General features: G+C 39.2%; 1 protein-coding gene across 12 annotated transcripts in view; it reads right to left on the bottom strand.

Moving 5' to 3' along the window:
- Positions 1–18,056, bottom strand: part of arvcfb (ARVCF delta catenin family member b) — a 282,072-nt gene that overhangs the window by 122,479 nt on the left and 141,537 nt on the right. Inside the window, exon 1 of one of the 12 annotated variants that reach the window (XM_065250339.2) lies at positions 12,985–13,627. The exons of the other annotated variants lie outside the window; for them this stretch is intronic. Within the exon in view, the coding sequence (XP_065106411.1) occupies positions 12,985–13,005 (21 nt within the window). The 5' untranslated portion in view covers positions 13,006–13,627. Of the gene's footprint in view, positions 1–12,984; positions 13,628–18,056 lie in introns of those variants that run through there. 12 annotated transcript variants of the gene reach the window in all.

Genomic DNA, 18,056 nt, shown 5'->3' with positions numbered 1-18,056 from the left:
CATCAACGAACACCACGAACCACTCGGTGAGTAGTACAGTTTTGAAAATGAACGTTAAGTGTTGTTTTAATGACATGTTTATGCATGGTCATTGACTTCCATTCTGAAGCAGTCAAGAGACGCTTCTAAACGAGTCAAAAAGTCAAGACACGACCCATTGTCAAAATTTCAGTGTCCATCACTGTAGTTCATCCAAAACAAACCATAAATGAGACTCAAAGTGTTAAATACCGGAATTATCCTTTAATAAAGAGAGCAAAAATAAGTAAGCATGGTCATTAAATCTTTGCTAAAACAACTATGTTGATGGTGGCCTAAGACTTTTGCACTTTAACACTTATTTCAATTCTGGAGCTTGCACCCATTGCAAGTAGGGCTGAACGATACATCGAATTTTCATCGTCATCGCGATATGAACTCACGCGATGAACACATCGCAACAGACAGCCTTGACGCGATGAATGAAGGGAAAACGGTAAGCGCATGTAATGAACGTTTGACCTATCACGTTTATTCCTGAAGACATGCCCTGCGTCCCAAACCGCATACTTCCATACTATATAGTAGGCGAAAAGCACTACTTCTCGTACTCTTTGGATACTATATAGTATGGAAGTAGGCAGTTTAAGACGCACGGATGGTTTGCGCGTTCAGGGGAACCCCCAAGTCAGCTACGCTCAGATTGATTTGTGAGGTGTCAGTTGCGACGCTGTGCCTGTTAGCAAAAATGATGGCGAGAAAGGAGAGAATAGTGAGGAAAATGTGCTGTCAAACGAAGACCTTGTGGTAAAAAGGAACAGCACTTCAGCTGGAATTATTTTGGATTTAGGAGAGATGACGCCGCAAACACAGGTACTGTGGAAGCGGTGATTCACATATATTGCGTCTATTGCGCGCTCAAGTTCATTATTTCAAATGTATGTTCGCTCTGGAAGCGCCGTGGTCACGATTCGAACGCAGTGCGACGCGCTCTTTATTTCCAGGTATTTCAAAAACATTTTAACTTTTCAGAATGACACAAGCGCAGCGTGCAGGTCATGTGACAATAACCTACGTGTCTAGCATTTTCCACCCATTTTTAGGCGCGACATGTGAATGGCCTCTAAAACATGGAAAATATATAAAATATTCTCACATCGTCATCGCAACATTAAACAATTTCATCGCACATCGCAACTTTTCCTCACATCGTGCAGCCCTAATTGCAAGCTATTTCACTTGCACCTAAACAAACTGAAAGCTCCGCCCCTCCGCCCCTGTAGGTAAAGGGCTGCCATGTGTTTGACTGTGTTTTAGGTCGGCGAGTCAAGTGAGACTAATGTAGGATGTGTGGTGCATGCTAGGTCAGTCACGCTGTCCCTCTGCAGTACTGTTACCAAAGTTTATGGCCTCAATTAGCTTTAAATGGCCTCTAACGGAATGTGGGTTTAATATGGGTGCATGTTGAGGTGGAAGAGAGGTGGAGGTGGGAGAGTAATGAATTACACTCTTTACACTCTTCGGTAATACAAACTAATATGGATCTGCAAGAGCTCTCTCACTGTCTATTTCTTTTTCTTAGAGCAGCAAGAGGGAGAGAGTGGCTGGAGAAATATTCCTGGGTTTGATATTGTTGTGCTAAAGCATGATAGGAGAGAATCTGAAGGTCAATGAACTGTATTTGGTTAACTTCAGTATGGCCTCAATCTTGCAGGCGTCTGCATTTTGAGACTGCATATTGCTCTCTATTTGAACTCGAAGCTTGAAAAATCCCCACAGAATGCTTATTGTACCCGTTCTCCATCCCCACATAAACTTTACACACAGCACATACTCAACCTTTAATTTTGGACAGCCAAGTGAGAGGATTGGCCTGCCTCACTGCGGGTTACCACAAACAATAAGCAGAGATAGCTCTCTGAGATCAAAGATGCTATGATGCCATTTGAAGGTCACAAACAATCATGTTGAGAAATTGTATGGTGAAGTGGAAGGATCTCTCTGTCCTGGTGAGAAAATGCTTGTTATACATGGCAACAAGTTTCTTTCATCTCTAGGTTTTCACTCAGTGTCATCTCGACATCGGAAGTTTCATCCGTGGCTGGCAGCAGAGATGAAAGCCCTTCCCATATCTTCACGGAAACCAGAAAAACGAAAGCTATGCATAATGCACAGCGCAGCCCAATAAATACCCACTAGAATTTAAATGCATGAGAAATGTGGAGGATGCTTGCCCGTGCAAAATTTGCCTCAACAATGCGGAAGGTTGCCAGGGAGTTGCAACATACAAAGTGCAAAGAGAGGTTTTTGTTGTGTTGCTATGCAGTTGCTCGCTGAAATCACACCTTAAATCTTTCAATATTCTGATATTTCCTATTTAAAACTTGACTCTTCTGTAGTTACATTGTAATTTTCTAGGAACTATACTCTCATTCTGACATAATAATCAAGGACATTGCTGCCGCAACATGGCTGCAGGAGGCGCAATGATATTGCACAGTGCCCGAAAATAGTCCACTTGGTAACTTTTTCGGGCAGTGCGTAATATCATTGCGCCTCTTGCAGCCATGTTACGGCAGCAAAGTCCTTGATTATTATGCCAAAATGAGGTTATTTTTTAGCAATGCTAATGGTCTAATCCGATTCAATGGATTATGCTAAGCAATGCTAAAAGAGGTACAGACAGACCGAAAATCAGCTGAATGTATTCCAAAACTGTAAAAATCAAATGTTTAACTCTAGGGGAGCTGGAAAATGAGCATATTTTCCCAAAAAAGTGGAGTGTTCCTTCCCTATTTCCTTAATCGGCATAATATCAATACTTTATAGGCAATGGAAGTAATACATCCAAATTCGTAGTCTTTAATAAACAGTAGGCGAAACGTACCCGAACAACCTACTACTTCTGGCTAGATTTTTAAATGAGCATTTGATGGACACTACACTTTCCTGTGAGGCCATGTGAGCTGGGAAGTAGGGATGCACCGATCCGATATTTTGGATCGGTATCATGGCCAATCCGGCCTTTTTTGCTGGATCAGATATCGGACTAACAGAACCGATCCGATTCCGTTATTGTGCGTTACCCATTGTTGTTACTGACAAGCGATTAAAAGCACCACAAACTTTTTGTGCACTAAAATCAAAGTCGTCTTAATGCACTCGAAAACTTCATGTGAAGGAACAAACGCACATTTAAAGATTGAAGTTCACGGAAACTCTGTATTCGCAACTGGGTTAATCCACTGGTGAAGCGGACGGATGAAACGCGGCATTCACACACGCTGACTGTAGGCTTTATTAAAGATCTGATTTTATAAGTCTCAGTAAGCCTTTGGATGGATGCAATTCATTATGTGCTGAGCACACAATGCATTTTTTCTCTTTGCGTTTTAACAGTTATAAACTTTCCATTGTGGTGCAAGGATTCCCATGTGAGTATGATTTAAGTTCATCAATTCTGCGCCCAGGAAGCACAGTATGATTTAGGCGCATCAATTCTGCATCCGGGATGTGCATAAAAGGTCCGGTCAAGCGCATAATTCCCAAAATAACCATCTGCACACTAAAGCTTTTATACTCAGACAGTTTTACGCACTTAAGGAAAATATATTTAGCATACTTATTTGATCAAACATACCTATTATATGTTGTCCTAAACACTGTCATGGTTAATAATTACTAATGTTCTTGTAACTTGTAAATCATTGGTTTTTACATTTAAAATTATTCTAGATGTGTGTTTTAAATTTAAGGAAAATACAGTAGTATCTGATCGGCAGGTATTGCCCAATACTCAGAATTTGGGTATCGGATCGGAGATGGAAAAAATTTTGTATCGGTGCATCCCTACTGAGAAGGTGGCAAATTTCAAAAAGTAAATATAATAAAAAATACTATTAATCTATGAATCAGGAGGCTCTTTAAGTGATTTATTTACAAAAACATTTATAGTATTTGTTCATTTTTTTCTGCCAGAAAGTAAGATTTTTTTAGAGAAGTAATAGAAATCCTCAATAAACCACATTTGAGGTATTATTTATATCTGTAAAAGAAGCAGTGTAGGACATGTTACAAGCTTAAAGCTAGTTTATACCAAAATGAAAATTCTGTCATAATTTACTCACCTCCAAGTTGTTTCAAACCTGTATATATATATCTTTGTTCTACTCAAAGGAAGATATTTGTAGTCAAGCAGGAACTAGAAGCACCATTGACTTCCATAAAAGAAAAGTACAATTCTATGGAAGCCAATGGTGCTCCAAAACTGTTTGATTACAAACATTACTCAAAATATTTTCAAACAACATGAATGTGAGTGATGGGAGAGAAACTATCCCCAAGTTTAATAAACCTACATTTTCATAAGCAAAAATATCAGTGATGCTTTCCTAAGAGAACACTTTTAATGAACATGGATGTTAAACAACAACAGAGACAATGGCAGTTAACCCAGCCACGCCAGCCTTCCTAAGGTGCATAACTATTCAAGGTTCATTAGACAACTCTTAAAGGAGCCCCTAAGCTGTGCCTTGCACCATTGTTACTCGTTGAAAACAAACGACTCGCAGAAAAAGACAATATGAGTAACAATACTGTGGAAATACATTTAACAGAACTTGACAGCTTCCTTCTGGCAGATCTGGAATGCGCTATTGTTAATCTTGTGTGCACTATTGTTTTTGTGGCTTGTGGAGAAACATCTGTGAAACTAGCCTGTTGGGAAGCTTGGATGATGAAAGAAAAAAATTCCAAGTACGGAAAAATAACTTGATTCACGCAGATTCGGTTCGAACATGTGGGGGATTCCACTGTCAACTGTACATATGTTTTCATTATTCTTTGCATAAATATTGGTTGGGTTTTAATATAAATATTTGGATTATTGGGGGTGTTACCTCCCCCAGAAACTACGCCTCCGGCAGTAAAAAATGTTATCACGGCAGAAAATGAATAAACTATCCACACACTGCTATTAGTGTTGTAACTTTAATAAAAAAAAATGCACAGTGTTTTAACCAATTACGCCTTCATGAAATTAAAACTCTGAACTATTTACATTGAAGTTAAAATAGGTCTAAACAAGCATTGCAGGAATTACTATGATGTTTACACTTTAATAATTCACATTTGGACCTGTCAGAAATTTGAGTATTTTTCATTTCCTGGGACCAGAAAGAATTATAGCCTCAGATGGGAGTTGTTTTTGCACTAACCAGAATACTATAAACGGTAATCATGTGCTGAATTTAAATTCACAGCTGCACCATTGTATGTTTGCAGTAACACCACAACGACAATTAATTGCGTGAAAGTCTAAAGACCAAACAGAGAAACATCCGGAAAAACACCTCTCCACCCCAAACTGTTAGCGCTAATCTGTCATGCCCATCAGTGGTGACTGCACCATGCTAAAGCGTTGTCAGAAGACCTCTTTAATCCCGCAGGACCATCACAGACAGATGGCATGATGGAAAACCAGCAAGCCACCTTTTCACTGAAAACAGACTGCTTTGCAGTTTATTTTACCAGAAAAGAAGCAGAATTGAGCTGGTCCTGAATCAGTAAATAAGAAAAGACCTTTACCAAGAGCTTAAGATCAATGGTGAAACCCCCTTCACACAACCCATCAGAGAACATCAAGTCGAATAAATCTCCTAAAGAAAGACGCAGATGTAACAGACCAGAAAGTGGCACAAACACTTTTCAATCACCCGGAGGCCATGTTGTTGGTTTTAAGATATTGTGGAGGCTAGGGACAAGGGGTTGAGTTTATAGGACGTGACCTCGCACCTCAGGGCCTCTTACCTTATCATGGGGGGGGGATATAGTCTATACATAACCATCAATGTAGCCTCAAGACCTTTGAAAAGCTTCACAAGGACAAGTGTGAACTGAGAAGCAGGGGGAATATAATGGAAAATAAGGAATGGGGAGGGGGGAAATGAACTTCCTTCGAGCTCTTAATCGATCCTCACGGCCAACGGAGGGATAATGTCTTTAAAATGACAGCAAGCGGCCAGTCTATCAATCCGAGTCTGAGAGGATTTCTCAGTAAAGTGCATTGACAAAAGCTGTACCCCTGCTATGTAAATATTGCAATATTGCTGAAAAAAAGTGAAAATCTATTCTGGTGTCAATGTCTGTGTTGCTTTCCTAAGTATACAAGTCTTTATTCCCTCTCCGGGCTACCACGACTGTCCAAGCCGGGCAAGACTGTGTATGCCTGTGCATTTCGGTTGACGGGCAGAAAAGACTGCCGTTCTCTCAGTTGAACTGATGAAACAAAAGCAAACACACAGCGGTTCAATGCTGCCCGCTAAAATCTAGCAGGCCAGTGTCATTAATCATGAGATCCAGGGGCAGAGGGCTCTTCATCCACTCCTGTTTCCATGGCAGACCCAGCAAAAGTGTCACATATGCACCTTTTCGACTTTTCCTATGGCCTCACTGGCTGCCCGCCAGCCAATTACAACCGTTTTTTAAGAAGAAACGTCACAAATACAGCTTCACACATGCACTTTTGCACACAAATACACTGTTTAGTGTTGCCTACATTGTCTCTCTCACACAAGAGATAGGTCATGATAGTCAACAACTGACTAGTTGATTAATAAGGTCTGTTATTTCTATGCTTTAGGTGTTAAGATGGTATACACGCTAAAACCTGAAAATAGTTCTCAACATTTTGATTTATGCATTTGGCAGACACTTTTTTCCAAAGCGACATACAAAGCTTTAAGTTAAACATCTCATCAATATGTGTGTTCCCTGGGTATCGAACCCATTAACTTTGCACTGCACCAACGAAGTGGTTTTGTACATACATAACACACAAACACCTACCCAGAAAAACATTCTCTGTTCCATTTTACACATCAATTCTTTCCCTGAGATAGGGAGAGATATAGCAGAGCCGAATATAGGATAACCCAAGCTGAGATAGCGGTCTGGGTCTATTGCCACTAATCCTGTGTCGTCACCTGCTATCACACGCACGCATGCACACACAAACACAAACACACACACACACAGTCTCCGGTTCCTGATCAGCTTCACCCCTCCTGCCCTTTATGTTTACAGACAGGATTGTTCTGCCGTTATCAGCCTAATCTCAACCACTACGTTTTTTATCATCTTCCATACAAATAGATTGAAAGCTACAGGGGGACAAGTCCACCTAACAAGCAAGAGGAAAAGAAACATTACCAAACAAACAGAAAACATGGGCTGAGTAAACAGGCATGGGAAAGGCACAGCGGTACCCATGCGTGTGCGATAGAGAACTGGGTTCCCTGCAGTGGACTATAAAACCGTGGATTCAAAACCTTGAAGATGCAAAAGCTACCTCAATTGAAAGATGTTTAAGGATCTTAAAGGATTAGTCAATTTTCTTAAAAAAAAATCAAAATAATTTACTCACCACCAATTCATTCAAAATGTTGATGTCTTTATTTGTTCAGTCGAGAAGAAATTTAGTTTTTTGAAAAAAACATTCCAGGATTTTTCTTATTTTAATGGACTTTAACTCTTTCACCGCCAGCGTTTTTTAAAAAAGTTGCCAGCCAGCGCCAGCGTTTTCATGATTTTCACCAAAGTTTAATGCCTTCCAGAAAATGTTCTTCTTTAAATATATAAACATACAATATACCAAATGAAAGAACAGACCCTCTGCTTTCAAACAAAAAAAAAATCGTTTCTTCCTACCTTCAGTGGTTCTTTTGTAATCAGCTTTTAAATATGGGTAGGTTTCTGCAAAAACACCACATTTTGAGCAAAAAGCAGAGATTATTCCATTTTTGTGACGGACTTTTCATAGAGCTCCCATTCAGAGCGATCTTTAAAACAGACACGGACATGCAGCCGCTTGCCATAGGGCAATACTTCCAGGTTTAAAAAGTTGCGGATAATAGCGGTATTGCGGAAAGACAGAAAATCTCGTCATTGGCGGGGAAGCGTTTTCTCTTAATTGACGAGATATCTCGTCAATGGCGGTGAAAGAGTTAATGGACCCCAACACTTAACAGTTTAAATTTAGTTTAAAATTGCAGTTTCAAAGGACTCTAAACCATCCCAAATGAGGCATAAGGGTCTTATCTATCGAAACGATTGTCATTTTTGGCAAGAAAAATAAAAAATATGCACTTTCAAACCACAACTTCTCGTCTTCCTCCGTTCATGTGACACGCCAGCGTGACCTCACTTAATACGTCATCACATCAAGAGGTCACGGATGACATATGCTAAATTACGCCCCAGTGTTTACAAGTGTGGAGAAAGAGGACCAATCCGACGTTGTTGTATTGTTATAAATGGTCCGCAAATGTCGTTTCATACATGTAACACCTGACCTTTCGACTTCATTACGCAATTACGTGAGGTCGCGCTGGCTCATCATACGAACGGAGGAAGACGAAAGGTGGTTTAAAAGTGCATATTTTTTATTTTTTCACGTTTCACTAGATAAGACTCTTATGCCTCGTTTGGGATCGTTTAGAGTCCTTTGAAAGTGCAATTTTAAACTGCATTAAAACTGTTAAGTGTTGGGGTCCATTAAAGTCCATTAAAAAATGAAAAATCCTGGAATGTTTTCCTCAAAAAACATAATTTCTTCTCGACTGAACAAAGAAAGACATCAACATTTCCTTTAAAAACATTTAGATCTGATAGTGTATGCTTGAATGGTTAAACATTGATTTGTGACATTGTGTACAAAAATATAACAACAATATTAACATTTTTTCATATTAAAACCTCGATTTTTATGATCTTTAAAACATTTCGATCTGAAGGCGTATGCTGAAATGGTTAAACGTTGATTTGTGCACAAAAATATAACAGTGTCAACATATTAATATTTTTTCATTACAAAACTAAAATGTTCATCTTGGAACAAATCAGCCAATAAATCTCACTGCATAAACACCTACTGAGTAAAAAAAACAATTACCAACAATTCAACTCAACTTGACCTAAAATTAGTTGAAAAACAATCATAAACACAATTATTTGCCACAACAGTGCATTAGCAATGCTTGATGAGCATAAAAATAAATGAGATAATTAACCTGTATGATAAAAGATTCACGCTGATAAAAATTCAGCCCCTTAACAGACAAGCTTCTCCATTAACAGCCTTCAGAGTAAGAGAACAGATTTTCATGAAAAAGATTGAGCGATAGGCCAAGAAGCAGAGACAGTTTGACAGGAGCGTTATGGAGGGGTCAGATGGTGCCACTGCGCATGTGGGTGTCGCATAAGAAAACCTAGGCAAGCAAGTCAGGTCTATATTAGGCACACAGTAAGCATGCCAAATAGGTTACTGGACAACGTACAGTAAAGTGATGTGACCGACCTCCAGATAGCACGCCAGGCTTTCAAGACACGTCCGGTGTTGCACAGGTCCCCTAGAGCCGATACGATCCAAGCCTGGGCTGCTTATCCAAAACCAGCCACTCATTTTCAGGTATGCCTTTCGCAAGTTATCAGGGCTGTGGTATCGCAAGGGAGAAGGGTTTCTAAGTAAGCATAAAATGATAAATGATATTTAGCTGAGGCCCAGCTGTTATTTTGAAGCCATCACCTCTTCTACAGCCCTGACACCCACTCAACGTCAAGAGGTGAAGTGGATCTTTGTTCCAGCATGCCTGAGATTCTGAAATGCCCTGATATGGGCATTGCAGCTGCAAGAGCGAGACATCTGAACCCTCTCCATCATGCCCTCGTGCACCACCCCCGTCCATCAGACCCGATAGTCTGGCTTAAGCATCCAGCATTCAGACTCCCCCTGGGGTCCTATAGTGCCACCAGGACTATTACCAAGAAGTCTTTTGGGTCACTGACCTTTCTTGCACCATTCACAACCACAATTCAGCTTCTTCTGCTCTAATTTGTCTTTAAGTACTGATTCACACCATGGTACAGTGAATAGCCAATGTCTTACAAAAGCGAGACTTTTCCAGACAGGAAGGTGAATCAAGAGGAATAGACAGAACCGCTGAGCTAATGGGGGTTAAAGCAGTTCACCAGAGTCTACACACCCAATTTGTCCCACAAAAGTGTGAAATAACTTTGGGAAATTGCAACGTTTGAAATGATCAACCGCGAGTCAACAGTCTTAGCCCAAATGAAATATGAATGGTTCTTTGAACTAAGAAATACATTTTCTTTTCGCAGACAGCTGGCAGTTTTGATGAGGCTAAATCTTTTTTGCAGTAATGTTACTGCCACCGTCAACTGAACTATCAGACGTTTATATTTAACTCAGACAGACTTAAGCAGGCTGATTCACCCCAATGTAATTGAGGGCTGAGGATGGTAATCTTTGTTGGACTTGGACTCGCCGTAAAGCAGCCAAAGTGGATGTCGGTTAAGAAAAGGCATCGCAAGCATTTCCTACCCAGACTCGTACTGGACACGCGTAACTGCAAAGTGTAAATATAAACGCATTTCTCTTAGATTTGTGCATTCTGGAGCACAAAGGAGGAATGGCATCCATCAGTTGCTGGCTTAGAGGCAATACAAGGCAGAAAATAGGAAAGATGTGTAGTCAATGTGCAATGTTTTGAATGCTTACTTGGATCCTTTGTGAAAATCCAATTATACTATAACTGAAAACAGAGGTATTATAATCCTTTGATATTCACTGTAGTTTGGAATTTGATCATAATGTAACCCGAGCGGTGAATCCAGCACAAATAAATTCACTTTTTGCATCAACTGGCTTGTAATATTCAGTTCATTGGTGTTTGATGTTGTACTGCATATTTAACCTACTGGTTTGACCTACAGCTAGAAAATTATGACTTAATCTTGTAAAAATATAACATATGTAAGATACAGCACTGTAAAAAACAACTTTAAATGTTATCCAAACAAAGGTAATGGAGTAACTTGAACAAAGATTTTTTAAATGAGACAATGCGTCAAAAAGGGACAAACCCAACCCGTTGGGATGTTACTTAACCTATGCAAGGTTGTTTTATCCCAAAATGTCAGGCTGTTTAACCCATTCTTGGGTCAATTACCAAAATGTTCTAGATTAATTTTACCCAACCGCTGGGTTTGTCCCTTTTGTAACCAAACCTGGGTTAAAAATAACCCAGCATTTTTTTTTATAGATCATGATGCTTACAAAGATGATTTTGTTGACTAAACTTAGACCAAGAGTCTCCAACGTGGTGCCCGCGTGGACCAGGTACAGTGTCACAGATATTGTGAGGTGCCCGCCAAAGCACATTCTATTAATAGTCTCAATTGTAATATTTATTTATTACATATTTTTTATATTAGCTTGGCTTGGTTTACGTATTTTAACATTTTAAACAATACTAAAACATATCAACAAGAAAAATAAAATAAAATCAACAAGTAAAACAAAAATGTTTTGAGTAGACTACATCAAAAAGTAGCCATCCCAACTGTTTTATCCATTGTGGTGGTAGCCCTTGCTCACAAAAAGGTTGGAGACCCCTGACACTTGTGTATTTGACCAAAACCAAAAAGTTTCCCCAAATTGCTAAACTGTGTAATATGAAAAACAATTTGAAATTAAGCAAGAGTTTGAAAATTCCCAGCATACAATTTACTTGTTGGTTATTTTTTTAAGATCATGTGACGTTAAACTGATCTGGCCCAAAAGTTGAATAAACTCAAAAAGCTGTGCACAGGTTGCCTTAAAGAAACTTTTTTCCAGTAAGGTCATACAAATTGCAGTTTTTCCAAAACCCATATGCATATTTGCTGCCCCTGTGGGGTCATGACCCCTGCATTATGATGTCATATTTAGCTCTCTATTCCTCCTTACTCGCAGCCTTAATCTAGCAACCAAAATGACAGACGACATCAACTTCATGAGATACCCCAGCAGAAAACAGAGCTTCTTGATCTTCACGTCCTTCTGTGACACATCTATCTGACCTCACAAGCAGGTGTCAGTCTTAAGGAATGTTCGGCTGGGTACAGAGGTTAGCAAAGGTTAGATATAGCGTGAACGAACCTCTAAGAATGGCAGGAATGTCCGTCTTGTGCCGATAGGGGGTTTATGGACATATACGCTACAAATTCTGTGCCTTCAGAGTTTCTTTTGCTTATTGCGTGTGTGTGTGGTTAAAGGAAGGAACTGCTACTATAGATTGTGTGCCATTTATCCAGCAGCAGTCATCCGTGAGACGGCCGTTAACAGATTAACGGTGCCAAGCGGACGGTTGTCAAAATGTCTTTCCACAACAAGGAAATTCTCAGCCTGTTTATAACTCAACAGTGTCAGAAATTCATTAGCACAGACCAATGACAATTGCTTTCATTCAGAACCTTCCAAACACGCTATTTGCCTGAAATAATTGTCTAATTGGCACAATCATACAGCACCGGATGACACGGCACTCTTTCGGGAAGACGTCTTTAGAAAATCCCCCAGCTTACACAAACACGGAGATAATAAAAGCACATTCCTTTGATCTGCCCATTGCTCTGCCCGGCAATGGGGTAGCTCCAAAACAAAGGGAAGAAATAGTTGGTGACCACTGATGAGTCCAGCACGAAGCAGGAAGGGAGGATGTCCACCAAGCCACTACATCTATTCTGGTTTCTTTTCATCAAGGAGCAACTTTCAGTACCACTTTACATGTTTATACCATGAATCTGTCTGTGTTGTCTTTATCAGATCCTCGCACAGGACATCAGCTTAAAATCTGATTATGAATGCTGCTTGACGTAACGGGAACATTATTGACAGCTATCTTCTACTACCAAATGAATACAGTAGATTTGGACTGGATGCACTGCATAAAATAGACCACGATGAGTGTTGACAGCGCAAAGCATGTAAACACAACAGTACTCATTTTGCACGAGATGCATAGGTTATATGAAATCGGGAAAGATTATAAAAGAAAAATAAAAACAGACCCATTTCTCTCCAAGGCAGAGACAATGTTTGTTAGAGAAAAGAAAGAATAACAAGAGAAAAGGGCATATGGGGAGCAAGTGAACAGTGAAACTGACCTGCTTCACTTCAGCCGGCATCACGGAAATCCTGTTTGGATAAGCCTCTGGGAAAAACGCACGGAGAACAGTATTCTCTTGTGAGTGGGTTTCTTTTTGTTAGCCTTATTATGCGAGAACGTCCTGCGAGAGCCGAGGCAGCTCAGAGCCACAGAGCCATCCTTTCCCGACGGTCACATGCGCGAAAATACTCCGTCTCTCGTCTCCTTACGTGTTCTCTGCGTCTGTCTCTCTCCCCCCTCTCTCTCTCTCTCTCTCTCCCTCTCTAACACACACACACACACGCTCTTTCTAACACATGCTCGTAATCCTCTCAAGGAGAGAAAAACCCGCCTCCACCTTCGTAGAGTGAGGATGCTGCATGCGTTGGTGCAAATAAAGGATTCTCAGGGATGCTCTTGACAGTCCTATGTGATGCTATGAGAATAGTCCTTTAATGAAAATCAGAAAACCGAGAGAAGAAGAACAGCTCACACACGGAGGTCCAGGGAAAAAGTTGTCCGGTGCAGGAACAAAACCCTAGGAGAAGGGGGGTGAATGTGTGTGTGAGTGAATAGATTCTTCCCAGAAGGCAGTTGTACCGCGTTCACAGCTTAGAGTTTTGTACTCTTGTTCTCCACAAACAGCATCTATGCAGACAAGGGTCAGACGAGGGGGAGGGGCTGACAGACAGACGCAGCTGGAGTGGAAAGAGAGAGAGAGAGAGACACACAGACACAGAGAGAGAGAGAGAGACTCCACCCAGCCGACATGCCAAAAGAGCATGGCCCTGAGAGGGGGGCAACGCTGCTGCACAAAACTTTGTTTTTCTTCCCCACTTTTTTACCCAGGCACTCTCGTGCTCTATTCTCTTCTTTTCTCTACTTTTGTCCTTTTGTCTGCTACATATGAGAGGGGGAATGGAAAAAAGTTGAGGAATGATTTCAGACAAGACTCACTGACTGATAGCGAGAAAGAATTTTAATCAGAACTGTGAATGGCTTAAGCACAAAGCAGGAGAGATTGAGGGTTCAGGGGCGGGCACTTTACACTTGGGGTGTCACACACATTTTAGGTTATGGGTGGGAATAGACTAAACATCATTTTTGTGGTACTTTTTTTATATAGTACTGTGCAAAAGTCTTCAGCTTTGTTGTTTTGGTGCAGTTTTAATTTCCATCCGTATTTATTTTTCGCTTTTTATTAATATGCAAACAGAAAATACAGGAAATATATGCACAAACCTAAAACAATTTTCAGAACTACATGTTTTCTTCAGGCATCAGTAAGTATTTAGTGAGACCTCTATTGGCATGAAACACATCTTGAGCTTTTTTGAGGAGACTGAAGTCCTGAAGTCATTTGATTAGGATTAGAAATAAGGATTTAATTTTAATTTTATTTAGGTTTAAGAGATCCTGCAACTGCCTGCTATTGCTCAACTGTAAGGGGAGTTTACCATAAATATTTGACACTTCAGCTTATACTTTTAAACAGTTTTAATACTACATACACATTTTCTGTATTTTTGGTTGTATTCTAATAAAGAGACTGAGAAAACATTATATAAGATCACTATAGCATTGCAAAAACAATACATCTAATGGTAGCATGGTGGCCTTAGACTTTTCCACAGTACTGTATATTGATGTAACCACAGAGAGCACAATACACACTTTTTTTAAATTACTAAAAAAAAGATTTTTTGCTGCTATAATAAAAACAGATGGTAGCACTTTGATTTCACTGTTTTTATTCACAAGGGGCTTTTATATAGAGTCCATATGTAAAAAATTTAGGAATATTATTAAACAACTAAATGAAACAGACTGTACAACTCATCAACAGGTCCAAATGGAATCCGTGCCCTCTGATTTTTATGGAAAACTCTGCGGAATTCTGTGGATTTAATGCGCGTTATTAACAAGCACACATACACCGCCTTTGTGCCTGTTTGTGAGCAGTAGCCGTCATTGACAAGCACACATAAACCATTTAAAATCATTTTGCAGAATTCTGCAGAATTTTCCAAAAAAAAAAAATTCAGCAGAAAAGCAAAAAAGTCTGCTGGTTCCGTCTGGCCCTGCTCAAAACAAATACAATATGTGACCCAGTCTGTGAAAATCCCATATAAAGTCATTTTTTGTGAAATGCTGTTTTCTGCATAAAATCCTTCCCATAATTTACAGAACTATCTGTGGAAACATTCCTTGATATCTTTAATTTTGACTGAGTATGGCCATTACAAATATTAAAATCAATGTAAAATCAAACTTTGATGCTCCAAAATCCAAATTAAGACTTTAGCCTGGATTTCATTCACGCGCAGTGTCACATAAACTGTAACTATCTGTATCTAAAATGGAGCAGTGACCTGTAACCTACTTAGAAATGAAGGTCAAACTTAATATTAAAGCAACACTATGTAGTTTCCATGTAAAAATGATTTACAGCTCCCCCATGTGGTTGAAAAGCGCAACAGTGCCTGGTATCAGACACTCTTCTGCAGGCAGGGGGAGGGGCGGAGCTGTGTTTCCTACCCTCCACCGCCACTTTCAGAGTGTGCTTGTAGCAGCTAGGAGGCTGCTCAGGTTGCAGCAACAGTACAATTTGTCCAGTTAAAAGTTGTTCTATAAAATTTTTAGAGACATTATTTAAAGGTAAAAAAAACTACATAGTGTTGCTTTAACAAATATTAATTATTTTTAATTGTGACTTTTTTATAATACTTTTTACTTTTTACTTTTTTATGACTTTTGTTATAATATTCTATTAAATTATAATGTTTTTTTTCTTCAAAATGGTCCATGTTGCTTTTAATGCTGCAACTGATTCACACAAATGTTCCAAAAAATGCTATAGGTTGCAGTAGGACAGTTTTCCCCAGCATCATAATAAAGCATCATAAACACATTCCACCTCCGTTAACCCGCCAGCAAATTATATGAAAGTAAATCCGACTCCCACCTGCATCTTTCACATTTAAACCAATCCTTCTCAAACTCCAAATGGCTGCGCAAATGCACGCCCATGCAGAATCGCGTCGTTCCTTATCAAACACTAACAGCCTAAATTTGTTCACACTCAGCCTAGAATAATTCATGTTAGGAACCTTTATTTTACTACAACAGACACAAACACCAAACAGACTGTGATCACTGAACCACACAAACGGGACAACATAAAAAGTGTTACTAAATAAATAAACAAAGTTATCTATGTGCTTTAGTTGTTCAAAATGAAGGAAAACTGTGAAGAAAGGTTAACATACTGCACAGACAGAGAAAACGAAGGCTCAAGTTAGATACGCAATGCACATGCAACTGTTCTCGTCTTGTAAATATATTTATTAGCATAGAATATTTAAAAAGCATCTTACGCAAGGGCATGTACGATGTTTGCTTAGAGTCCCAGCACGTCAAGATTTGAAAAGCAATGAGTTTCATCGTTAGAAGTTTTGAAAGGTGGCAACTCAGCAAAGATCGCATTTTAAATGCATCGTCGCTGATTATGGTTCAAACAAAATACTCTATAAACATCACAGCTTGTTCCTATCAAATGCTGACAGCAGACAAGAAAAAACAACAATTTGATTTCTCCTGATATGCATGATCAAATACAAAAATGTCAATCTTGGGTTTCTTTACAACAGCGGTGATGATCAGAAACGCAAACCTGCTAAATGAGATCCTGAGAGAGAAAAATAAAGAACCAACAAAAAGGGAAAAACTTAAATACAAAATATAGCTATAAATCCACGGCATCTCTTCCTGTGGTGATAAGGGCCATACTACAAGTAGATCATTTCAGGCCAGGAGTTTGTTTTAAGCACAAAGAAAAACTCATTGTTTCTTACTTAAACTTAATTCTCACACTATGGCCATTCTTTAAAAATATAAATATGGAGCCTATATAGGGGCATTGAAGCAGTCCGTATTTATATACAGTAGTAGCTTACTGTAGGTCTGCACCGAGCATTACACTGAGAATTTAACAAACGCTAGACAAGCCAAGCTGTCAGTAACTTTACATCTACATTACAAAAGCAGAAGCGATTATTTAAGAGACTTACAGTAGCACTGAAGGTCAGCAAGACTTCGCTGCTCTCAGCAACTTTATCGATAATGTTGTCAATGTCAGTTTCACAAAGAATTTCTCTCTCTCTCTCTCTCTCTCTCTCTCTCTCTCTCTCTCTCGATATAAACATAAAATCCTCCTAGGTCTAATTTTGAACATAACATTATCATGTTTGCATTAAAACATGGATGGCTCCTTTAAATGCCAATTTATAGTATATTTGTTTCATAAACTACTTTGTAATGTAACTAATGTATACTGTACACACTAATGTTGTTATTTAGCATAATTTGAGTGACAAGAGAAATTTTACAAACATTTGTTAACAATGAATAAGAGTAAGTAGTGGCATTGCTCATAGGGCTGGGATAAACGATTACTTTTTTAACAATTAATCTAGCAATTATTTTTCGATACATCGATTAATCTAACGAATCATTTTATCAGTCCGATTCGAATTCGATTCTCTCCCCATTAATTAACTAATAGCAATTTAAACATGTTGATTTACATATCTGAATGTAAACATTTCAATATATGTTCATTGCTCTTAAAATTTCAAAATAAAAAAAGACTATACAAAGTGCAAAATAATGCATTCTTAGACAGAGGTAGCATTCAATAAAGCGTTTGCAGTGCATACTTTGCAGTTTAGTAACAGTATAAAAATCTCAAGTTCAAATTACTTTATTTTACATGCATTTATGACCAAAACCTCTTCAATGTGCCTTTTGATGGTCAGTATAACTTTTATAACTTGATTTGTTTAATCCACATTGTTTTCGTGCTGTTCTAGTCCATTTAATGACAGATTTAAACACAATTATAGACTTAAGAAGCACAAAACACGCGCCGCACGTACTGCTCACACTTGCTGTGTGAAACGAGCGTGGACTGAAGCCACTTGCGTTGCTACTATTCTACGGCGCCGCCTTTTTGGGTCTGACGAATCGACACGCATATTTTGCGTTGACGTATTTTTTGCGTCAACGTCATCGATTACGTCAACGCGTTGT

This window comes from Paramisgurnus dabryanus, chromosome 5, assembly GCF_030506205.2.
Source record: "Paramisgurnus dabryanus chromosome 5, PD_genome_1.1, whole genome shotgun sequence".
In the NCBI taxonomy this organism is placed as follows: domain Eukaryota; kingdom Metazoa; phylum Chordata; class Actinopteri; order Cypriniformes; family Cobitidae; genus Paramisgurnus; species Paramisgurnus dabryanus.
This window is presented reverse-complemented; position numbering and strand designations above follow the sequence as displayed.